At 48.4% G+C, this 25,535-nt stretch overlaps 1 protein-coding gene across 1 annotated transcript in view; it reads right to left on the reverse strand.

Moving 5' to 3' along the window:
* Window positions 1-25,535, reverse strand: part of CHD1 (chromodomain helicase DNA binding protein 1) — a 2,212,767-nt gene that overhangs the window by 1,651,787 nt on the left and 535,445 nt on the right. The window contains exon 10 of the mRNA XM_069625454.1: window positions 16,255-16,433. Coding sequence (XP_069481555.1) covers window positions 16,255-16,433 — 179 coding nt within the window. The remainder of the gene's footprint in view (window positions 1-16,254; window positions 16,434-25,535) is intronic.

Genomic DNA, 25,535 nt, shown 5'->3' on the forward strand with positions numbered 1-25,535 from the left:
AACGTCCCGCTGTCTCTGCAGCATCCAGAGAGTTCTTTACAATACTCTGGTTGACCTGGGTTCCTTCGCCAATAGTTGATAGCAGGCGTGTACAAAGTGGTTCCGGCGCTTCTTCGGCGTCTTTGCGCAGTTTGGCCCACTGCGCGTCCGCATAGCTAGCGAGCAAAGAATTGTTGTTCGCAATTCTTGCCGAAAAGGCAGCCGAGGATGTAACTCTTTTTGCAAGGGCATATAACTTTTTGCCCTCCTTGTCAGGTGGTGCCTCACTGGTGGAAAGTGGTACCCCTGCCCTCTTCCTTGTATTAGTTACTACCAGGGAATCCGGAATGGAATGCCCCCTGATGTACAGCAGGTCTGAGGGTGAAGGAGTGAAAGGTTTTTCAATTCTAGGATTAACCCCTCTGATTAGTGCGGGTGTGGACAGCGAAGGGATTATTCTTCTCTTCACCGAAGCAAGGAGGGGAATGATCTGGCTGACCGGGGGTTTCTCCTTAATTACTCTTTCCACAAAGTCTAATTCAGGAGAGAGCTCCCCAGTGTCCAGTTCGAAATGTGCTGCTGCTCTGCGCAACAGGGCATTGAATGTGGGCTGATCGTCAATGGGAGACGTGTTTCTAACAGGTGAATTGTCAGGAGGATTTAGGTTCAGGACATCAGTGTCGGAATATACTGATGGGGATTGCCAGGGGTGAGAAGGTCCTTCTTCTGGATTTTCTCCGAAGCCTTCTCCTACCATGTCTGTGCTGTCTTCCAGACCTTCCTCCTGGTTCCGTCCCTCTCCATCGTCCATAAAATCATCCTCCTCCTCTAAGTAATGGTCCTCCCCAGTGAGGTCATACACACTATGGAAGTCTGAGGCTGTGTCCTGGTGGGGATTGACTAGTCTCGGATATTTGGCCCTGGGGTCCTCCTGAGGCCCTTCTCTTGTTCTCTTGGGAGTGGGAGGGTTCTGGGTATTCATAAACCTCTCCATTCTCTCCATGCAGAGATGGAGCCTTTCCATGGTTTCATGGGGTACCCCTGAGCGGTCTAGCCGGGGAAAAGTAGTGTCATCTAGCTGAAAACGGCTCGACCTCTCCCACAACGTCGAGGAAAGTGTCCCGTCGCCCTCCGAAAAGCCTTCAGGTGTGCTGGGGGTCCCCTCGACTGAAGGGGGTAGTTCCTGCCTTTCTTCGGGCTTTTTCGGCGTGTCTTTCAACCTCTGCGTAGCGCTCGACGTGTCTTTCGGCGTACGCTTGTGGGCGTCGGCTACCACGATCCTCGCCAAGCTCTCAGCGACTCGTTTGTCAGCGGAGGGCTGTGGTTTCGACGTTACGGGTGTCGATCGCTCTACGGCGGCATGCGCTTTCTGCTGATGCGCACCGGCCGATGATTTGGGGGCGGCGCCCTTATTTGCCGAAAGCCCAGTCGCTGGTCGCGGCTGCGGTTGCGAGAGGGGCTTCGAACCCGAACGGTCCGAGGAGGCCGCCGGTGGAACCTGCGTCTCCTTGGGCGCTGATGCTCTCTTCGCCTTAGACGAAGAAGAGCCATGGGTTGTGTGCTTATGTGTAGACTTGTGTGCGTCAATGTCGCCGGGGTGTTCATCCCCATAAGCAGGGCGTGAGCCGAGCCCGTCGGGGCTGGGGACAGACGACGAAGCGCGCGAGCGCTCTTTAGGGGGGTTTTCGACTTCCGTAGCGGAGGTCGTGTTATCACGTTCCTCGTCACTGTCGGTGGTAGCAGCGGTGGGTGAAGCATCGGCCTTCGACATAGCGTAGGCCGCCCACCTCTTGACCCTACGGTCCTTTAGAGTCTTTGGCTTAAGAAGCCGACAAGCCATGCAACCCTCCTCTTTGTGATCGAGGGGCAAGCAGCGGTTACACCATGAATGCTTGTCCTTCCAAGTAAACTTGCCCTTGCAAAGCGGGCAAAACCTAAAGGGTGTCCTCTCCATAGCCGAGGCAATAAATTGTGATAACCACCCCAAGGGAAAGGAAGGGGAAAAGGAAAGGCATTCTCAGAAAGAACCAGAGATGTCCCACGACCCCACTCTCCATACTGTATATGGCCTGCGAGACCAGGCCACGTGTTCGGCAACGCCGAAGGATCTCCTCCGCTCGTCCCCTCCGTCGAAGATCTTGCTCGGCGGAGACAGCTTCACAACTGCGTCGAGGGAGGGAGCGATATGTTCTATATTAAATAGGTAAAAACGACCAAAGGTCGAGGAGATGAAATCTGCAATGTCTCTCGAGGAGCTCCGCGTAAAGGCGACCAGTAGCTGGGCGGAAAAAAACAATCTGAGGGACCTCGATGCGTGAGGGATTGTGGGTACAACGCATGTCACTATAGGGATAGTGTTTCAGACACGCCTTGTCGACGTCCCTTTTCGACTACGAAAAACAAAATGCAATACTCCGCAGTGACCACTGGATGTCGGACCTATGCACAGCATGTGATTCTAAGCAGATTAACAAACATCAGAACTTAGGTTACACCACACTTTCACTGGCTTGTATTATCTGTTTTACTGACCTTCAGTCTAACTGGTGGATGCCAGCAAACTATTTGTTTATTTTTCAAATATGTTTCGAATGCCACATTGGTCGAAACTCCCATGGAGTGAAGGTCACTTTGGTTGATGTTGCTTGTGGGAAGTTCACACCGACGCGTCTTGTACAATATGTTTTAGATTTATGGCTTTACTTCACAAAAACAAAACCAACCAGGCATACACGTTCAAAAGAAGCTTCAATTGTTGTTTGACCTTGGACGAAAGGGAGGATTTGCTATGGCTTGAAGGGCGGAAGGTGTTGAATATCTGCAAAAATTATAGTATTCACTATTTTAAAACTGGACATTGGAACATTCATTTTCATTCTATGGAAACCGTTGTTCTGAGCTGACACTGCTTTACGCCAAGAGAATGGAAATACCAAATATTATGTAAGTTTAGCTATTTAGTTTAAAGACAAGTTTATAGACAAACGAGTAAAAGTTTCATTTTCTGACCGGTATTGCTTGCTTACATTGTTATGGGTTGTTAGTTGGAGCATATTGTGCCGATAATTCATCGACGACCCACAAACGCAACCTGTATGCAGGCTAGTAATATCCAAACCACTTCGTGCCATGGCATATCAGTGTGTGCTAGCAATGTTGTATTATTGGATGAGCCGGGTGCAGAACATTTTCCAAGGGGACTTGGTTCGCTTGTCGAAATTTGATGTTGCCAGTTCCGTTACATTTTTAAAGGTAGCAGGCACCCCTTGTTAGAAAGAACATGGCATGATAACCTGTTGTGTTTTTGTTCATACTTTGAGTGTCCGCAGCTGTGTGTTTCCATTGTTTGTGTTTGTTATTAGGTTTTACGCAGTGCAGAATTACAGGGAAAATTGATACATTTGAATAAAGACTTGCTACTAAAATATATTTTTATTATGTTTTCTACACAACTACATTTTGCCATTCTACCAATACCATCGGTTTCAAATATCGACAGATGGGTTCTTCAGCCAGCAGTGGCAGATAAGCTAAACAGATGGATTTCCATTACGCTGATGTGAGACGATCACCCAGGACAGACATGCCCTTTGGCGGTACCAGCAATTAGGAGCAACCTGTCATCGTTTACAGTGGTCTAGCAAGAAGCAGATGCCGAAGCCTTGCGATTCACGGTGCGTCGAATGCGTATCTTCTCCCGATAGGAACACTGTGCGCCTTATGATAAAGTTTTGTTACTATAACCGAAGGACTTTCAATAATTGCTGGTAAATTGAAATTGCCAGATGTTCGCCGGTGTTTTTTGTGAAATAAAAGCACATAGTAAATTGCAGAGTATTGATGTTTCCTTTAAAAATTGTGTTTTCTATTCCGATTTGGAACGTGCTGTGCTGTGAGAGGATGTGTGTGTTGATATACCAGGTTCCGCATCAACTGACTGGGGCGTTTGGCTACACTGTCCACTAATGTCATAAGATAAGGTGGAGAATATGGCTCGGAATAGTATGTCAGCTTCAAGGGCAGGTGATATATAGTGCCGCCGGGCGATCGATCCACGGATAAGATTAGCACAAGATGGCAGCGCCCTGCTTGTTGATTTTGCATGTGTAAAAGTGCAGAAAACTAAGGTAAGGTGCATAGGAAATGTTTTTACGATCGATCACAGTTTGCTTAAAACCACATGCTCGAACGATCGGGACAATAACATTTTTGAGCGCTCTATTCCTTTAAGTTTCCTACGTTCTGATGGTAAGTGGACTACGGAGTGGTATGCATTTACCATATCTTGCATTGAAATCCAATCGCTATCCTGAAGTTTGCTTTGAACCCGTAATGGGTTGGACGTTTAGTTACTCAAGAGAACTGCCGATGGTTTTTAGGAGGTTTAACATGGAGATGCGCCATCCAGTCAGAAAGGGGTTGCGGTTTGACCACATCTCTTTATGAATCATCTAAACACAGATCGTGAAGGGTTGCTGCATTTCACGAACAAGGCAAACCTGTTCCAGTTTACCATACATTTCAAGGAGTTCAGACTCAATTCCTTTAGAAGAATGGCAATTGGTGTAGACAATGGGACCCCAAAGACTCTTTTCCAAAACATGCCTTCAAGACGACTCCAGAGAGTCTGGGATGTTAAAGATCACCTCCGCCCCGCAGTTAACCGTGGGGACCGCAGTGGCTCTCTAAAATGTTACCACTATAAGATGGAAACAGCACGTAAACTTGGCTGGTAGATGTTTTAATTTTTCCAGAAGGTAAGTCGTCAGCGGAGCTTCGGTTTTAGAGTTACTCAACCAGACACCCAGGTACTTAAAGCATAGTACCTGTTCGATCTTCTCTCCGTCCAAGTACAGGGAATTATGTTTTTCCCCTAGGTGGAGTTGCCAAATGTCATAGTTTTGGTTTTACCATTGTTAATTTCAAGGTCATTCTTTTTGGTGTAGTGTTTGTGATGCTGGAAATGCATTGGAGGGACAGGGCCTCCCTGTCCTTGTTCTGTAGTCCTTTTTCATGTGTGTTCTGCATTGTTCTCTGCCCAGGAGTCCATGTGGGACTCCTGGCGGTGCAGCTCTTCCTCTTTTTGGTTTGGTGTACAGACCCTTGGGATACCCTTATGAAACCCATGGGTGGGGGTACAACTCTATACCCCTAGTGTATGTCTTTGGGCACCTGTGTGTGGCCCACAAAGCAGGGTATGGGCTGGTGGCAGCTCCATGCTGAATTTGACAGGTACTCCGAGTATCCTCCATTTTGGGATACACAGGCCCTGCCATTGGAATCAGATTCATGATAGGAGACAAGATGGCCCCTGCGGCCTCTTGCTTTCTATCACCTGCTACCTTGTTTTTCCCCAAAGTCCTGGGAAGCCCTGACTGTTCCTTCCCCCTGACTGGCTGTTGGGTGAAAGTTCCCCACAATACCATATATGGAAGTCCAGGCCAGACTGGCTGGAGCCTTCCCAGTGACTATGTTGTGGGTGCACCCTTGGGGTGGGAGCTGGGTGAATGGAGTGTGACACCAATATGCACTTCTTTTATGGGTGTCTGGTATCTGGTATGTGACACAGACCGAGACAGCCCTGCCCGAAACTGGTATGAATGGCTGGGTACTTGTCCCAATACGCATTCCTTGTTGTGAGTTTCTGGAGGCAGAAGAATGGCCTGAAAACACTGAGCCCGATTGGCTGCCTGCTTGCATGAATGCCCTTCTGAATTATTGGTTGCCCGAGTGTGACCCAGCAGAGTGAATGAGAGAACAAAATGTACATCTGGGGACCTCTCACTGATGGAAATCTTTCAGAAGATTAAGTTGAAACTTTATGCTTATCCTTGAAGCCCAGTTGGAAGAAGACTACTTGCTGCTGCATTTGCTTCAACCCAATCCGAAATCTGTTGCGTTTGTCAAGGACTGGTCCGAGAGAGGACCTTGCTAGGAGACCTCTCCCCGAGCTACAAGGGAACATTGTGCAGACCGCTAAACCTTTGCCGAAGAGCCCTGGAAGCCAGCCTTCGAAAGAATAGCGACCGGAGACGGGGACACCGAGGAATCGGAAATAAAACACCCAGATATTCCGTCCACTGTCATCGACCTGGGTTCGGAGGACCGCCGTAACTGCTGGAAGCCTGTCAAAGCCATGTTGCCCAGAAGCAGGGATAGCTTGACGCCGTCCCGCTGACAACCGGAGCTGCAGCGCTCCATTGCCTAAGACATTCGAATCGAAGGACTCGCTCGCCCGCGCTGACCACTTTGTCCTGCTGGAGAAAGTCGAGGCCACCGACGTGCTGAGGAGAATCCCCTGGGGGGTTTCCCACCACCCGAAGACCACAAGGACGCTGACGACCCAAAGCCCTTGCTGGGCCAATGTTCTTCAGTGACACACTGCGGCGACTAACTATTGTCGTCTAGGTGCACCCCACGCCTCATCCTCGCAGGATGTCCACGACCGATCGTCGATGAGCACTGCCGGTACCGAAGCTGCGGTCTTGAAGCCATCAAACCTTTTCATCAACGGCTCTCGATGCCATGGTTCACTCACCTTCTTAGAGGACTACCAACGATCCGTTACTCCTGCCCTAAAAAGGGGTCACTCAAGAAGGATCCGTCGATGACCCATCGAAGAAACCTGCTATTCCAGGTACACTGGGGTGGTAGTACCTCTATAGAAGGAAATAAGACTAAGACAATATATGGGCTGGGCTTGTTTTTATATCTTTATTTACAGGTTGCCCAGGTGGGGGGACCCCACACAGAACTGTGCCTAATGGTAGGGGCCCAGCATTCTGCATATTGCTTTAACCAACCTGCTTTCCTCCTATATCTATGGTTCACTTTATTAACTGATTTGTATGACATCTGAACGGAGTACAGTTGATGGATTTTAATGGAATCTAAGAATTAAGTGTGGTACCACATAGAAACTGTATAGATCTACCATTTTAGATTAACTTGAGTAAAAAGTGTGTTATGATTGTGTACATAAATAGAGTCTAGTTATATAAAGAACTGTTTTCACTAACCTAGTGTCGTGGACACTATGTTAGTGAAAACATAGGGTGCAGGGGTCCTTGTTTTATCCAGATTTGGGATTGGAATCAAGTCCAAGCGCACCAATGATAAGGATCTGCCACATTCAAACAGCCAGTGGTTGTCCAAAACTGAATAACAAGTTTCTACATATGCCCAGCACCAGACTTTTTGGCACCATGAGATGTGGAATGCGACCAGACAGTCCCTCCACTTTTCTCTGCTTTGTGGAGGAAGTTTGTCTTGTTTCCGGATCAGGGGACCTGCATCTGGGGCTTCGCCTTCGATCCTCCATTAGATCAGGCACAGATCTGCATTATCAGCAGCTCATCCTGCAGGAGAAAACAGTGCAAGACCATTCAGTGTTTTCAGCTCCAGCAGACTTCACCAGCCAGCCATCCAGCTACCCCACATCTGCCCAGCCTCAAGGATTCACTCTGCCTTCAATATGCAGTGGGACCAGACATCCCATCTCCCAGCTACAATTAGTTCAGGCACACAGAGCGCTCTGCAGGAAGTTCACAAAAACATAATTGCTGACCAGAAGGCAGGAAGACTCAACAAAAGTATATGCAACAAAGAACAGGGTTCCAGCCAGGAAAAACTGCCATTAAAAAATGTATTAAAAATGTGGTCTACTGTCTGCAACAAAAAACAATGTTCCAATGAAAAATGTTAATTCAAAAAATAACCTTGGGTTTACTTCTCAACATCCCTGCAATCTATCCTAGATTTAAGTAGTATGATCACGCATCAACCACTCTTCCCATCTTGACAAAAAGCATTGCGACATCTGATATCAATACAACATGAAAACAATTTACGGCACACTTTCTAGTAAAAATAGAGTAATCTTAAACCAGCAATGAAAGCTGCACTCCTCTAGGATCCTCTGTCAGAAAGCTGGTATCTAAATTGGCTCAGTGTGTAAAATGCAAGGGTTATACTCATGTGCACTCGACAGTTGAAACCCAGATCTTGAGGACTCAAACCCTATAGAAAGTTTGATTTCTTTGAAGCATTCCAGGATCCTCACTGGAGCTGAAATCTTAAGGTTCAGTAAACACGTAAAGAGCCAATGTGGCCAACATTACATTTTACAAAATGCATTGGATTTAAAAAATTTCAAAAATGTTAATATTAGAAATGAAAATCTGTTGGTACCTTTTTTTAATCACTTTGCAATACCAAATAAAGCATTTATTACAAAAGGGTCAATAATAAATCACTTGTTAGCCCATTATGATTGCAGTATCCTGTTATAAAGGACATTAAATGTAGATTAATATTTGCCTTGAAATACCCATCTGTGGTTCAAAATTGGGTATGTGTTATGGAGTTTTATACAAGTTACTGTTGGTGAGAGAACTTGGAACAGCCCACCTTAGGTGACAGGGTTGTAGCCCTTAGGTTCAGCCTGAACTACCCAAAGGTTTGGTAGCAATGGCTGAGCATCCAGACTTAGTCTAGGAGGGAGAAGGGCTGTAATGAGAGTACTTTGGCCTTGGTAAATAGGGTGCATCTCATCATCCAGGCATGGATGGCAACCCACGGTCTATGCATGAATGATAAAAACAGAACTAATCATCTTGCGTACCCATCCCAACCTCAAGAAATTAGGCCAATAGTACTCCTCTTTTGAGATTGACGGCAATATTATCAAGGTAGCCAAGGAGGCGAAGACACTTGGTTTTTATCTGGATGCCACCCTCTCCTTTGATAAACAGGTCAAGTCATTAGCATCAACCACAGCGTACACCTGTAAGCTAATTAGAGCAGGTAAACACTTCATCTCAGAGGACAATTTCATTATCTTAGCTAGAGCCCTTATTTTGTATAGGCTCGATTATTGCAATGCCTTACAACACATGGGTGCCAACAAAGCTATCCCCCACAGAATTCAAATCCTGCTAATTAATGCCCTGAGAACAGCTCTCGGCATACCCAAAAGATCACATATATCCAAGATGAGGCGCAAAAACTGGCTGTCTACCCAAAATAAAATCCTTTTAAAAGTCGCACTACTCACTTTAAAGCTTTGAACAATGTGGCACCCTCCTATCTTACGGATAGATTCCTAAAGAGAAGTTCCTCTAGACCCTCAAGAATCCCTAATGTCAACAGCCTTATCCCGAGATTCAAACTGGCCAAGGTGCCAGCTTCCCCGTCCAAGCAGCACAAATATGGAAGTCATTGCCATACCCTTTACGTGTTGAGCAATCTTGCCTCAAATTTAGATCTAGCTATATTAATTTGCTGTAGTCTGCTAACAACTAAATGCTATATCTGCCATGCTATGTAACTGCCTGTATATTGTTATATATAAATATGTAACTCCTACTGCCTGTATATTACTATCTTTAACCATGTAAGCTTCGCATATTATGTACGGTTGCGCCCGGTTACCTTCGGGTTTGGTGTGTATTATAAATGAATAAAACAAACAAAGTTAGAGGATACTATCAGTTCATAGAAACACTGACACACTAGCAGTTATATAGAAATAGTAATATATTTTATACACACTAAGGCTTTAGAAATAAGTCAGGTGAGTACTATTCAAACAGCAAAATATCACAGTAGAATAATAGGTAGCACACTTTAAATGAAATGTAAAGCAACACAAAAGTTAGAGAAAACTACTGATACTAATAAGCAAACTTAGATCAACTCTTGCAACTTTAGTTAACCTCTGCCAACTATTCTTTAAAAGTCCAACCCTATACTAAAAGAGTATCACATAGTCAAGGGGAATGGGGGGGGTTACGGGTGGTGCAGTGATCAAGGGCTGGAGAGGAAAGAGGCAGGAAAGCAGCAGACAGAAGCATCTATGACAGTTTCTTCAGGTTTGCATGTCATTTATTTTATTTATTGGGTATGTATACACAATGTGTTTCAAGGTACAAGATTGAAAGAGTTAGATTGGCAAAGAATTGGTGCAGTCACACTTTATAAGTAGAGTTAGATTGGCAAAGAATTGGTGCAGTCACACTTTATAACTAGCTAAAAGCAACCTAAATGTTAAGTAGAACGTTAACAGTCTTATTCTGTACAGGCTAACAGCAAGTCAGGGGAAGCAAGATCCAATTGGGGGAACTCCTACAATTATCCTAAAAGGAATAATAAAATGAACCCAACAGCATTACTTTTGGGAAGAGGGGAACCTAATTCACAGGTAACAACCTTCAGTCTACTTTCAAGTAGAATGGTTGTTAGGACACTTTTTCTAAATTTCACTTAAGGGCTTAATAAAACCATTCAGCTGAGGCAGTACTAAATTCCACTCTTAGTATAAGGCTGTACCACCTGAGTTCATAGTGTAGAGAGAGCAGCCAGGCTTATCTAAGGAGGGAGAGAGGGCTGTAGAATCAGCACAAATGAAACTAATACAAATGGTCCAAAGAAACACTGAAACATGATGTATTGTAAAAATAAAGGTGTAATTTAAATACAAGAAGGCCCAGATAAATCTTGGGGGAAACAAGTACTATCACAGATCATATACATTCATTATAGAAAAACACAACACTATACTTAAGGTTATATACTTTGGTCTGTGTACCTTCATTTGGAAATCCTAACCGGAGTTCTAGGGAATTCAAACCAATAGTTACATTTTAGATTACTTTCAGTAATATAAGGGTAGTAGACCCAAGCAGTTCTACCATGAGGCTCAGCAAGAATTCACTTAGTAAACTAACTGGAAAATATACTGTTTGTAAATAGTGGAACACTTATTTTAGTTACAGTAAAACCCTATAACTTCTTTTGTGATAACTCACAGCTCTACTCAAGGTAAGTAAACCTTTTGATGTAATATTCAATTACAGTTGCTTTTCAGTTCACAGACTAAAGGGAAGCAATAACTTAGTTTAGGATAACACAAGTATACTCAAGACAAATAAAACCTATAGACTTTTACAGGAGCTATCAGCAACTTAAAGGCCAGTATAAACTTAAGACTGTTTGCGTCTGTCTACAACAGACAAGGGAAAGCAAAACCCAGTGTTACACGTCATGAATGACTCAAGAGTTATTCTAGGTAGGTAAAAACTAATGCAGACTTATTCTTGACAGGCTAAGCAAGTCAGGGAAAGCAAGAACCAGTTGGGAAAAGTACACACCTATTCTCTGAAGGAAATAGTTCGTGAAGCCAACAGCATTACTTTTGGGAAAGAGTCACAGCCAACTTACAGGTGAGTGAAATAACCTTAAATGTACTTTCTATTAGAATGGTGAAACAGTTTCTAAGAATTGAAAGATGTTACATATACTTTTCAGAATGGCAGAACATTACTAAGGTTAAGCAATAACTTTTGTAACTGTTCACTCTCAGAATTACATTTACCAACCAACTTCTTTTTCAAGTAAGTAACTTTTAAACATGTATTGTCTTTTCTAGGCAAAAGGCCAAATCCTTAGAAGTATTTCCCTTATTCTTGGAGCATGAGTGTTCTCAGTTGCAGAACGGGGGTGGGGGGTCACTAGGCAGGTCAGGATAGGTTAAGTAGCAAAAGTCACAGTTCCTAAGAAAGACTGTTACATTTAGTACTTTAGAGTTAGTTGGGGTCCAGTGGCTTCACAGAAGACACCCTAGTGGGAGTCTAGGAGGGGCCTGGGTGCACTGGACGAGAGGCCTTCCAATCACAGAAAACACCACTAGAGACATAAGGTAAATAAATACCCAAGCTAGCACAGTACTTCAGGATCTACAACCAAAAAAAAAAACTGGTCATCGAATTCCTTCTTTAAAAATACAGAAGTCAGGACACTGGACAGACTTCTGCAGCAAAGGATCACAGGGAAGGCTCTAGGCAAGGTTTTCCTCACCACTGGAGGCAGCTCTGTGGATTTAGCACCTTTATCAGGAGCACAGATGACAGAATATCGCTGGTCAGATTCTTGTCGTTTACAAGGCCCAGCACTCTGGTAAGGGGACATGTTGGATTGGAATCGTGCCTCTAGCGATCCAGCAGGATGACCACGAAGTTTTAGCGAGATTTGGAATTTGGAAAACCGTGCACCACACACTGGCTTGAGGTCCCACGGTATTGGGGTAATGTATACCCCTAAGGTCGCAGCACAACGTGGGATAGCTCAAAATGCAGGTCTTCTTGAGTATAGTGGTACTCACCAGGCTCGGGGTCGTCGTTTTCAGAGTTCCCAGATTGATTGGAAGGAAGGGCTACAGCAGGCTCCGGTAAAACAGCAGGCTCTCCGGTCGCTGGAAATCATCTCAAGACAGCCAGCCTCACAGTTCCAACTGGATTCTCACACTCCGGCTAGAAGACACAGGGCTGCAGAGTTTTGGACTCCTCCCTTGCTTCGTACCTTCACAGACACACTGGAGCCTGAGCAGGACTCCAGCCAAAGATAAAAATAACACAAAGGAATTTCCCGCCCTGGTTGTCAGGGGAAGGAACAAGAAAAGGACAAGGGATACTAAATTGGCAACAAAAAAAGAAAAGCAGTGGCCATATTGGTAAACTTAGCACCCATGGATGCCTTTACCTGGGGCTGTGGAAACAGCCCGCAGTAGAGGTGCACCGAATTAATGAAAAGGTTCACTGCCACCAGTCATTAAAGTTAAGTTTGTCCTTGTTACATGAATGTTACATTTAAAATGAGAAAGGGGATACATTGCATCCCTCCAGCACGCCACATAAGGTTGGGGGGTGGGTGGGGGGTGTTAGGCAAAGTTTGTATGCAGTACCCTTTGGGACCACTACACACAACTAGGACTACATATGTAAGCAAAACCAAACTTTGGTATAAGTCTGTACTGCAAAGATTTGTGGTAGTGTTGCTGAGCAGCCAGGCTTATCTCAAGAAGGGAATGTGAGCTGTAAGGGTGTTACGCAGAGGTCTATAATTACAAGTATTCAAATAGACTCTTTTACTCAAGAGGCAATCTATATCACACAAAAATATACTTCAGTACTTGACACCATCAGGTTCTGAGACATTTAAACTACTTTGAAGAAGGAGCAAAATGGTTATTCAGAGCATTTGAAGTAGGAGCAAAATGGCATAGGTTAATAAAACGAATATTACAATTACTCTTAAACAGTGCAAATAGTTTGAGTTCACCAGAGGAGTTGATTCAATGCAATAGGTTAGGCCAAAATCAGTGGGCTAAAGTCTTGTATAGGATAAAGCAGTTCTGGGAGTTAAACTGAAAAGTATTTTCCAAAGTTCTCAGTAGTTGTTTGTAAAAGAAAGATTCATATGTTGGGTCACAAGCTGACTAGGCCTGCAAGTTGCCAAAGTTTCAAGCACTTTCGCAGTGGTGTAAGTTCTCTCGGTCGGGTTTTCACAGTATCTTACAATGAAGAAAAAGATGCAGCTGAAGAAGTCTGTTCCTGGCAGTTCCTGCAGATCTCGCTGTTGCTGAGCCTCAGTCGTGGAGACAAGAGGGAGAACGTCAAGGTACTCTTGCACTGCACAGGGACTGGTCAAAAAGCTGGCAAAGGGCAATTCTACAATTAAGGTAGCTGTAGTCAAGCACACAAACTGGCGTCCCTCTCCCGGGTTATTCGGTTGCCTGCAGCACTCTGAGGAAAATACAACCAGCTCCGAGAATGGTATCCAGGTGGCTTACGAGTTGATTGGTCCCATCAACTCAAAGGGAGAAGTCGTCCTTGAAGGGCTTCTCTGTCAAGAAGAACTTGGCGATTCGGGCCTGCAGCAGGGCTTCACCGGGCAAACCAACGGCCCAGGAGTTGCAGCTGCCGTCCTCTTCCAGCTCATCTTCGATTCTTTCGTTCCAGTGGTCGACTCAGCCTTCCAAGCCAAGAGACTTGCCTTTTATCCAGTTTCCTCCCATTCATTCCAGCCTAGCTGCCACTCACCCAGCATGGTGGCTGTCCTTGCCGGACAGTCAGCCAGCCTATCACACCAGAGTGCATTTGGGTCTCCTAGGAGACAAAGCACAGGCACCTCCCTCACTTCCTGCCCACCCCAGACACGCAGGCACCAGTGGCAGTCTTCAGTCCTGAAGCCCGCCAAAGGTGTAGGAACAAACGGACCAAACCTTGTTTATCGCACAGACAAACTCTAGAAGGAACTTTCCAAAAATAAACAGCAAAAAAAGAAGACTGGGCCCTGTTTAAACAAAGGGGGCTCAGACGCCATCTTGAAAAACATGGCTCCCACGATTTAACATTCCATGTGTTAATATCACCGCAGAAATATTAAGCCATGGAACCTGCGGTGGGACACCCCCGCAATCCCAGGTCTCATTTACCCCATAAATTATCCCCACCAATAATATCGCCTATGGCCTTACCCCACAACCATATATATGGCGATATAATTGGTGGGGATAATATTACCTGATACCGATTTAACACTACCAGTGTTCATGGTTGGGAAAAATCATGGTAGCTTGTTGTAAAACCACTGCCACCAACCATTTTGAGAGGAAAGGGTAGCATGTGGTTGCTACATGAGTTTCTAGACACAGGGGATTTTAAGTAACCCCTCCAGCACTCTACTGTAAGATGGTGTGTGCTGGGTCTAAGAATTTGGAAAGACTAGTAACTTCAATTTCACTTAACTTTCTCTGGGAAACAGTAGTTTATCCCAGAGAAGGCATTTAAACCTCGAGACAGCCTAAAAGGCTTCCCCGTTTCACTGCACTGAGGGTGCTGTGTGACACAAATGAAAAGATGATGCCTATGGAGTGGTCTAAAACTCAATCAAAGATCACAAGAGTAAAACACATTCAAAATACATGTGTGGAGAAAAAAGGATCACACTCTCCAGGTAAAAAAAATCAAGTCCTCAAAATCCAGCAAAGTTGCTGGGGGTCTCTAAGGTGAAGGGAATTGGCACATTTATGAAACTTCTCCCCGACAGGGGGTGCTGGTCTCACCTAATAGAATGTAAAAGTGATCCAAAGATCCTTTCGACCCTTGGGAACTCTAGTTCTCACAAGGTTAGCCAGAGAAAGTTAAAAGTGAAGCCTCTAGGGCAATCCAGCAACAACAACCACTTAATGCCAAAATGTTGTGAAAGAGGATTACTTTTAAAAGACTATGGAGAGTCTTAAAAATCACACCCATAAAAAGAATAAAAGATTCTGAGAGTCTGGAAAAAGGTATAAGGAAAAATAATCCACCAGTAAAAGCAAAGGTTCTGGGGTTGACACTGGGTCAGGGAGATTTCTCATTGCTATGAAAATCCTACCAAACAGTCCACCAGTCCAGCGGAGGAAGTAGTCTTCAAGAGATCTTCCCTGCCGCTCGGAATTCATGGTCATGTGTTTAGCAGTCACTCAACGGTTCTGGCGGTCGCTTGGAAGTTGCTGGGACGTTGTCCTATGAATTCCTTTTGGGATCTTCATTTCACTGGTCGACAGCCTCAGCTCCAGATTCCTCGTCTTTTATGCAGGAACCCTTGCTGAGCCCACCAATCACCATTCAAGCCTTTCATGCAAATCTGGGGTGTGGCTGTACAGGGGACAGACAGCTTCCCAGTTCAAACTGGTTCCAGGCAGGCACACTGCAGGACAAAAGCATGGGGCTTTTCGGTTACCTTCCCCCCTTTCAGTCACTCAAGAGCATTGGTGGGCTTTCGAAGAGAAGCCTGCCAAAGACAAAAGACCATCAATACCTGCCCCACCCATGAAAGTAGAAGGTTAAAGTACAAACAAGTCATCATGAACAGGGCTTGAAAAAGTACAGCCACCGTTTTAGGCAAACGCTGAACCCTGTGTCCCTACTACAGCTTTTGAAGACAGCCTACGGTAGAAGTCCACAAAAAGTCGAGCAAAAAGGTACACTGCCACCAAAAAGTACACTTGTAACTGTTGGTGGCAGACAAACTCATAACAGAAACTAAAGTGTACTAGAATAGTGAGAAAAGGGAAACATCATAAGGTGTGGTGTGCTGTTCTCACAAATTAATATACAGGAGGGACAAAAGGGGTGTCCCCAGCCTGCCCTGGTAACTCTAGTTAACACAGGTAAAATAACAAGGAAAGCTCAAGGAGCTTCCAGGAACACTGCACAGAAAGTGTCAGAAAACATGTCTGAAAGCAGAACTCAAAAAGTAAATATCATCTAACAGTGTGCAAAGCAAAGATGGGTGTACTGTATAGGCTGAAGGACAAAGATAAGATGGCCACATCCAAGAAAACATTGTTTGCGAAAGAATGTTTTTTTTAAATACATTTTCACTTTAAAAACAGAAAAATAGAATTTAATGATGTTCACCACCTAATGCAATGGACAAATTTGCACTTACTTTGCATTCCTTTGAAGGAATCATTTTGGATTGATTCCTGCAGAAATATTCATCAATTCGAGCTTGGAACTTCTTCGAAAGCAGTGCACCATCCTCCCAGCTGCATTCCGAATAAGGCAGGCCTTGCCATTTGCAAAAATAGTCAGGATAACCAGCTTCAGACTTCTGGTTTGAATGAGCTGTGCGGAAAACGAACAATACCTTTAAGTTCCTGACTAGAATAGCAATATTCATTATATTTTTAACAAAGTTAAAAAAAACAAGTGCATGAAACATGTTCTATAGCTAAATGCAAGTGCTGTATATTAAATGTTATATAATCCAATGAAGGTGGTTGTTGTGCATAATACATACAAGTAGCGCAGCACATTTGAGTGTGAATCCTAGGTCATTGCACAGCACAGTACTGCTAGACAGACACTGCAAAGTGTTTGTGACCTCAGCTTAATGGCAGTAAAGAAATTAATGTTAGTAAAAGTCACTTGTCAAGGTAGACAATTCTTACTATTGTAGGTTATCTTGATACTTAAGAATAATAATTTAGCATTTATATAGCGCTATGAACCCTCAGACATCTGAGCACTGCTTATTATTACCCACGGTGTGTGGTGCTCATTTATCAACCTCAGAATGATGAAATGCTGAGTTTGGCCCTGCCGGGATTCGAACCGGTGTCAGCAGGCTCTGCACAGAAGTTAAAGCGAGCACTCTACTCGCTGTGCTATCCTTGCCAACTCCAGGAGTCCATCAATTCTGGTCCAAACCCAAGCATGGTCCAATTTGTCAACAGGGCTGTGATAGTACAATTATATAGGATCGAGCGCTTTTGATACACTGCTTATGTCAAGCTCCTTCAGATGTCCCTTAACGGTGTCCAGGCAGCTCTTCCCCTCACTGATCCTGCCCTGTGTGCATATGTTTCCAATAAACCGCCAGCAGGTTAAAAAGATCTGAGGTAAACTGCGCTATCTGTACCCCGCCCCTAAAGCTCTATGAGTGCTTCAGAAGCGGCATTACTGAGGACACTGCAGTCTCCTTAGAAAGCAATTTATCAAAGAAAACAAGTTCCACATATCCAACACCATAATCGGCAAAGGCAGTGAACTGTAAAATCAGAAAAAACAAATAAAATGTTTGGGAAAAACAACCCTCTGGTGAGGGATATAAAACAATCTAACCTAATTGCAAGACAGGGTTTCCAATGAAAAAACAGACCGAAATCTCTAAAGCAGTAGGTATAGCAAAGCAGTCTGGCTTCTGTGAGAAACCCAGCGGTATTCGCTGACCTACTCCCCCAGGATTTTCCATTCAGGTGGCCAGGGAAGGGCCATTGCTTTCGATCCTGAACCTGGGGGTGAACAAGCAAGGGAGGATTACCAGAGTGGAGGGTCACAAGGGATTGGGAGGAGAATACCCAAGGGGGAGACATGGCATTCCCCTTTCCTAATTGTACACCAACCCAGCTCTCCCTCAGCCTTTATGGTTATTTCCACGGTCATCCCATCTCCCCCTCCCCGTTTCCAACAAGTACTGGAACGTGGAAGAGGCGAGCATGAGCAATGAGGATTACCCATAGGAATAGCAAGGGGATACTAAGAGAGGCCTCCTACCCAACAGCATCAGGCTGTCCCACTAATGGAGTCAGGCAAGGTCAGGCCCTTTCCCACAACTGTGGTGTGGTTCTGCCAGAAGCTGTGAGCGAGCTCGGGTTGCTGGTTGGAACATGGAAGCCTGGAAGAGATGGAGGAGACCAGAATGCTGAGACACTGACCCAGTGCGTCTGGAGGATTGCAGTTTGGCGAGGGAGCTGTGTCCTCAGGGAGCTGGAGTGAGGCGTGCTGTTGGCAGTATCCAGGCCAGTGTTCATTCCCCTGGGAAAGTGGCGCGAGAAGCCTGAAAGCCAGAAAGAGGGTGAGAGACCCACAAACAGGAGAGGGGCCGAGATAGCCCCAGAAACCAGCAAAGGGGTGCGAGGCAACCAAAATAAACTAAAGACATTGAAAGAAGGTGCAAGTGTGCACAGGAAATGAGGAACCAGTGGAAAGGGGTGCATAGGTGCACAAGTAAAAGTAAAGGAAAGTTAAAGAGGAATAAGAGTAGAGTGGAAAAGCCACAAGAAGGGAAAGGTGGCAGAAGAAAGTTTTAAATTGAAAAGAGGGGGTGGAAGTCAGAGTGGTCACACAGGGGAGCAGCAAAAAGTCCAGCGCTTTCGAAAGTCTCTGACATCACCACAGAAGAAGAAGAAGTGTTGAAAGGTGCATCCCGATCAAGTGAACTTGTATTTGAGATGAGGGCTCTGAACTTGAGGAAGGGAACCCCGAGAGGCCCATATGTATTGAAAAGTGCATCCTGACAAAGTGAACTTACATTTGGGACAAGAGAGCCCTAGGCTTGGGGAAGGGAACCCCGAGAGGCCTAACGGGAACTGTGTCTTTTTTGGTTTGGAACTGGAAGGATCAAAGCTTGGGGAAGGGAATCCCAAGAGACCCAGTGACCTTGCAAACTTTATTGATTTGCTGCGGGAGCCCTAAGTGGAAGGTTCCAAGGACAACCCTTTTAAGTTGAACTGTTTTAAAGTGGCAGAACTAAACCTATTGGTAAGACTAACAAACCAGCTATGAATTACATTTCTTTCTTTTGAACCACTATTATTTTCTTTAAGAAGACTTCCCATCACATTTTCTCAAACACTGAGGGCAAGCATAGATTTAGACAGATGGATTTTGGTTTTGGACTTTCAGACATCGACAGCCCTTAGAAACATTAGTTGATGGAACAATCCCTTTAGAGTTAGGGCCAGTTAGGTATTACACCAACCCCGGGAACTTTATTAAATAAAGGTGTTGAAACTGTAGTCTGTCTCTCTTGATACCATGCTGGTCTTGCACTTCACTCAAGGGGGGGAGGTAGGCTGGTAATGAGTTAGGCCCAATAGTTACCCCCAGAAACTGCACCACACTGGTATACTGAAACATATACACTATGATAAAAGTACATACAGAAAACTTAGGTCAAATAAGCACTTTGGTTTAAAAATAACACGCGACTCAATGGCTGAAGTACAAGAGCAGAAAGGCTGTAGTAATGTTCTGGAACGTCAATGGATTGTGCGATAAAGGTATTGCAACCGCTGAATAGGCACAAACCGACATTTGTATTTCTGCAGGAACCACATCTGTCAGTTACGGAATGCATGATCTTCAGGAAATGCAACTATCCCCCCCATGTGCTGATGCATGGTTTACAAGGGGTTCACAGGAATGATGGTGTCGGAACATAAACGTGTACCATTTATGGTCCTAGGTACTGCCCGGAACATCAGGGGGACCGTATGTGTGAAGACATGGGGGTTGTTGAAGGAACAAGTTACTTACCTGTAACTGTTGTTCTCCAGCATGGGTCTGGCATGGATTCACATGCTCATGAATATTCCCCGTCGTCAGGCTGGGAATCCTCGGTAAAGAAAAAACCAGTATCAGTTTCGTTTCTGATCTGTCTTTCGTAGTAATAACCAATCACTGGTCTCTGCGTCATACTGACCACAGCCAATGACTGCCCTCTACCTAAGCACCGCCTCTGGCAGCCATCTTCAGATTTGGAAGCACGTGAAGTGGCAGTATGACCAAGTGAAGAGCCGCAGAGGGGTAGGCGGGAGGGTTCGCATGTGAATCCATGCCAGACCCATGCTGGAGAACAACAGTTACAGGTAAGTAACTTGTTCCTTCTCCAGCATGGGGTCTGGCATGGATTCACATGCTCATGAATAAAGAATACATAGCAGTACACACATGCACAACCACGGGAGGTGGCAAAGGCTCAACATTAAGCATCACATCAACTCAACATTAAGCATCTTACCTCCTCACCAGGCTCACCTCAGGCGAACAGGTTGCGCAGCACTGCTTGGCCGACCCTGGACTCCTCCCTGGAATCCCGGTCGACGCAGTAGAATTTCGTGAAGGTGTGCGTCGACCTCCACGTAGCAGCCCTGCATATGTCCAGCAGGGGCACACCAGATAGGAACGCCGTGGTAGCTGCGATCGCTCTGGTGGAATGGGCTCTCGGACGGCCAGGCAGCGGTCGGTTTGCCAACCGGTGACAGTACATGATACAGCCGGAGAGCCATCTGGAGATGGAAGCCTTCGAGAGAGCCTTCCCCTGATTGACAGGTCCAAAGTTCACAAAGAGTTGTGACGTCTTCCGAAAACCTTTCGTGCGGTCCACGTAGAACTTCAGCGCTCTAGCTACATCCAGCGAGTGCAAAGTCCTCTCAGCCGGCGACGAAGGCGACGGGAAGAACACAGGTAACACCAAGGGTTCGTTGAGATGAAAGTCCGACGGTACCTTGGGCATGAAGGAGGGGTGCGTCCTGAGCACTACCCTCGTGTCGTGGAAAGTCAAGTACGGGGCCTTGCAGGAAAGGGCCTGGATCTCTCCCACTCGTCGTGCGGAGGTGATGGCCACGAGAAAAGCTGTTTTCCACGATAGAAACTTCAACGGGGCCGAGTGCAGAGGCTCGAACGGAGGTCCCATGAGTTTGGTCAGCACCACGTTGAGCTCCCACGCCGGGGCCGGAGCCTTCACCGGCGGGAACGATCTGAACAGTCCCTTCATGAACTCTTTCACCAGACGATGAGACCACAAGGACGTCCGGCCCGTGGTTCTGGTGTATCGGGAGATCGCAGCAAGATGAATCTTGATGGACGCGTGTGCCAGACCAGCTTTGGCCAGCGTCAGCAGGTACGGCAGCACTTGGGGAGCCGTAATCCGTAGAGGGTTAATCTTCTGTGCGTGGCACCAGACAGAAAACCTCTTCCATTTGTGTCCGTAGCATTTAAGAGTCGAGGACGCCCTGGCCTTTGCAAGAACCTCTCTGCAATCGGCCGGTATGTCGTATCCTCCAAACTCTAGCGCTGCAGGAGCCAGGCCTGCAAGTTCAGCGACTTCGGGTCGTGGTGGAGGATGGCGCCTCCTTCCCTGGAGAGTAGATCCGCGTCCGCCGGCAGCTTGATTGGCGGGGACGCCGACAAGTCCAGAAGGTCCGGGAACCATATCTGCCTCGGCCACGCAGGTGCGACGAGGATCATCCTGCACCGTGACCTCTTGAGCTGGTTGACGAGCCGGATTAGCAGAGGCAAGGGAGGGAACGCGTAGAGGAACAGGCCCTCCCAGGGGAACGAGAAAGCATCGCCCATGCTCCTCGTCTGGGGAAACCTGCTGGCGAACCTCCGGCACTTGGTGTTCGTCGCCGTCGCGAACAGGTCGATCTGGGGTGTGCCCCACCGTCGGAAGAGGCGATCCACCAGATCCTGCCGTAGTTCCCACTCGTGGCACGAGCGCAGCTCCCTGCTGAGTGAGTCGGCGATGGTGTTTTTTATCCCTGCCAGATGAAACGGCACCAGAAGAATCCCTTGGGCGACGGCCCAATGCCACAGGTCCTGCGCCTCCTTGGACAGAGCTGGGGACCTGGTTCCGCCCTGTTTCCTGATGTAAAACACGGTGGTGGTGTTGTCGGTGAAGATCCTCACCACCTTGCCCTTGAGGGACGGAAGGAAGGACCTGAGGGCCCAAAACACTGCACGGAGCTCCAGGACGTTGATATGCAGGGACTTCTCCGTCGGGAGCCAGAGTCCCCTTGCGTGCAGATTTTCGGTGTGCGCTCCCCACCCTTCTAGGGAGGCATCCGTGGTCACAGTCACCTGGTGGGCTGGGGTCTGGAAGTCCATGCCCGCCGTCAGATGCGCGCGGGTGCCCCACCACCGTATCGCTCGTCGGAAACTCTCGTCGAGCTTGATCCTTTCCTCGAAGCTGCCCGTCGTCTGGATCCAGCGCGCATCCAGGAACTCTTGCAACGGGCGCATCCGGAGCCTGCACATGGGAATGAGGTAGATGCAGGAAGACATCATCCCGAGGAGGGACTTGATGGACCTCACCTTGGCCGCGTCGGCCACCAACATCCGTTGCACCTTGCCCAGGATGGTCCTGGTCCTCTCCTCCGACGGGGAGGCCAGAAGGGACACTGTGTCGAGCCTCGCTCCCAGAAACAGTGCGACTTGCGCGGGCACCAGGTGGGATTTGGCGTAGTTCACGGAGAATCCCAGGTCCGTGAGGAGTTGGACGGTCCTTGCCGTGTGGACCACGGCGAGCTCCCTCGTCTTGGCGCGGATGAGCCAGTCGTCCAGGTAGGGGTAGACGTGAATCCCCTCGCGGCGCAGCTGCGCCGCCACCGGTGCGAGGCACTTGGTGAAAACCCTGGGTGCCGACCGCAGTCCGAAGGGAAGGGCTTTGAACTGGTAATGACGCCCTTGGACCACGAATCTGAGGAATTTTCGGTGCCCCTTTAGGATGGGAATGTGGAAGTAGGCATCCTCCAAATCCAACGACGATAGGAAGTCTCCTTCCTCCAGCTGACCCAGGACGTGCTGGAGGGTGACCATCCGGAACTTCTGCGCCTTGATGAACTTGTTCAGGCGTCGCAGGTCCAGGATGGGGCGCCATCCTCCCGTCTTCTTCTTCACGAGGAAGTAACGCGAGTAGACTCCGGAGCCCCGAAGCCTCTTTGGGACGAGTTCGATGGCGCCCTTTCTGAGCATCGCCTTTACCTCCAGGAGAAGTTGAGGGACGTGAAGTTCTTTCCTGGCCACGGGGGGGACGCGCGGGCACCTTCTTTGAAACTCGAGCGCGTGGCCCCGGGCCAGGGCGTCCAGCACCCAACGGTCGGTGGAGATGGACTCCCACACGCTGACGAAGCCCGCCAGCCGGCCTCCCACCGGGGTGCTTCGGTGGGGGCCCGACCCCACGGCCGGTTCAATCCTGCTTGGACGCGGCCTTGCCGCCTTGGCCTCCTTGGCGACGACGGCGGGGTCCGCCAGACTTGCCTCGTCCTCTGTAGGCCTCTTGCGACGACGAGCGGGCCGCTTGACGGTAGGAAGCGAAACCGCCGCCGGAACCTTTGGAGGCGCCCTTGCCTCCGCCGCTCCGAAAGGGCGTCCGCCGTTGCTGCAGTACTCCAAGGGCCCGGGCCGTCTCAGTATCCGCCTTGATGGCCTGAAGGGAATCGTCCACTGTCTTCCCAAACAGGTTGTTCCCGTCGAAGGGCATGTCCAGGACCCTGGTCTGGACGTCCTGCCGAAAGTCCGTAGCCTTGAGCCATCCGCGACGTCGAAGGCAAACGCCGTTGCCCATCTGGCGGAACCCAGTGTCGGCGATGTCCGTCGCCACGGTGATGGCGTGGTCCGAGGCCACCTCACCTTCCTGCAGGATCTCAAGGGCCTCCGCCCTCTTGTCGTCCGGCAGAAAATCCAGCAGGGGAGCTATCTTGTACCAGAGTTCCCTGTCGTAGCGGGCCACGATAGCCAAGGCGTTGGCCGCTTTAATCGTCGTCGCCGCCGACGAGATGACTCTGCGTCCCATGGCATCCAATTTCTTTCCCTCGCCGTCCGGCGGGGAAGTCGACGTGGAGGCCGCACCCCCCCCCGCTTTCTTCCTGGCTGCCGCGGAGACGACGGAGTCCGGGGTAGGCTGCGCCCGGAGGCATAGGGGGGCCGAGTCCGGGACCCGGTACTTTTTCTCGTACCGGTCTCTTTTCGCTGGCGTCGTGGAAGGGTTCTTGAGGAGGGAAAGGCCCTCATCCCAAATGTCGTCCAACAGAGGCACTGCGAGGACCGTCTTCCTCTTGGTCTCGCGCCGTTGGTAAAGGAAGCCTTCCTTTTTCTTCTCCTCAGGGCAGAGTTGGAAAAGCTCGGATGCCCTGGCGATCATTGAGTGGAACGATCCAATCTCGTCGGGCGGAGAAGCCCTGGTGGGAGGCGACGACGGAAAATCCTCGTCGTATGCCTCGTCGTCCGTACCCGTCGCTGCCGTGTCAGTCCCCGTATCATCCCCTCGGGTGGACGGGGAGGAGGGCTGGACGGGGCGCGACGGTTGAAAAGGAGGCGGTGGATGAATCCTTCTTTTCTTGGTAGGGGGAACACCAGAAGGTCCCGGTTCTGGATCCCCCGACGGGAGAGGTTCCTCCGTCGGTAACGGTAGTCTCGTCCTTATCTCGGAGCATAAGGACTGTATAGCCAACAAAATGGCCGCTGAGTTGTCTTGCGGCGCTGGCAGAGGGGAATCCGACGGGCGAGCAGGGGCCCCGTCGGTATCCTCGACGATGTCGTCGTCGTCACCTGCGTCGGGGCCCATTCCGACGGGCTGGTCTTGTTCCACGCCTAGGCCGTGGCTTAAGACCTCGATCAGTTCCTCTTCTGAGGTTGAGGCCGAATCTACGACGACGCCCTGCCCCCCCTTCTTCCCCACGGAGGGTTTCACGGGGGTCCTATCGATGGGCACGAAAGAAGACTCCCTCCGAGGAGGCAGGGAGATTCTGGGCCCCGAGGCCGCCACCACTGGTGCAGCCTCCACAGGCTGGGCCAGGGCCGCCGCGACCGTTTCGATAGAGGGCTTGGTCGAATGGATCAAGGCCTTCACCACCTTAGGTGCGCTCACCGCCCTATCCTTGAGGGAGGGGGCACTGCCACGCTCCTCCTCTGCCTTAGAGCTCGACCGGGGTCTCTCCAGGAGCTTCGCCGGGTGCTCGGCCTTCCTCTTACCCGACCCAGAGCGTTGGCTCGTGGTTGATGGTGCCGGGGAGGGTGCGCCCTGCCTGGCGCCCGTAGAGCCCGACCGTTCGGCGCTCCCGGTGCCAGCGGACTCGCGGTGCTTGGCCTTATGTTGGGCCCCCGTCGCCGGGGCGCCCTCAAAGGTCTTAGAAGACCGCTCAGATTTCTTCTTCTTCTCGCCAGACGGGCTCTTACCCTCCAGCCAGCTGGCGAGACGTTGATGGCGGTCCTTCATGGTCCGTTCCGACATGTTGCCGCAAAACGCACAGTCCTTCTCCACGTGCGTCTTGTCCCCATGAAGGCAGTAAAGGCAGAAAGAGTGTTCGTCCTCCTTGAAGACGTTCTGCAGCTGGCATCCAGGGCAGGCCCTGAACAGCTTTCCGGGCGTCGAGCTTCCCTTCTCCTGGGCCATCTCCGAGACCGGGCCTGAGAAGCTTCTGGAGTCCTCCGAAGCGTAGCTCGACGAAATCTTCACCCTTGAGGGGCACAGATGAATCCGACACGGGTCCCCGTTGATCGGATGTAGGATCGGTGGAGCTTGAGGCTCTTTTGACCGAAAGAATCGAAGTTTTTGTGAAAAAGCGCGAAAAAATAGCACTAACGCTCGAGAGCAATAGCACGAGGATCCCAACACATGAACGTGCGGTAAAAATCTGAAGATGGCTGCCAGAGGCGGTGCTT

The sequence above is a fragment of the Ambystoma mexicanum genome, chromosome 6p, assembly GCF_040938575.1.
Source record: "Ambystoma mexicanum isolate Mex_15411 chromosome 6p, UKY_AmexF1_1, whole genome shotgun sequence".
NCBI classification, from domain to species: Eukaryota; Metazoa; Chordata; class Amphibia; order Caudata; family Ambystomatidae; genus Ambystoma; species Ambystoma mexicanum.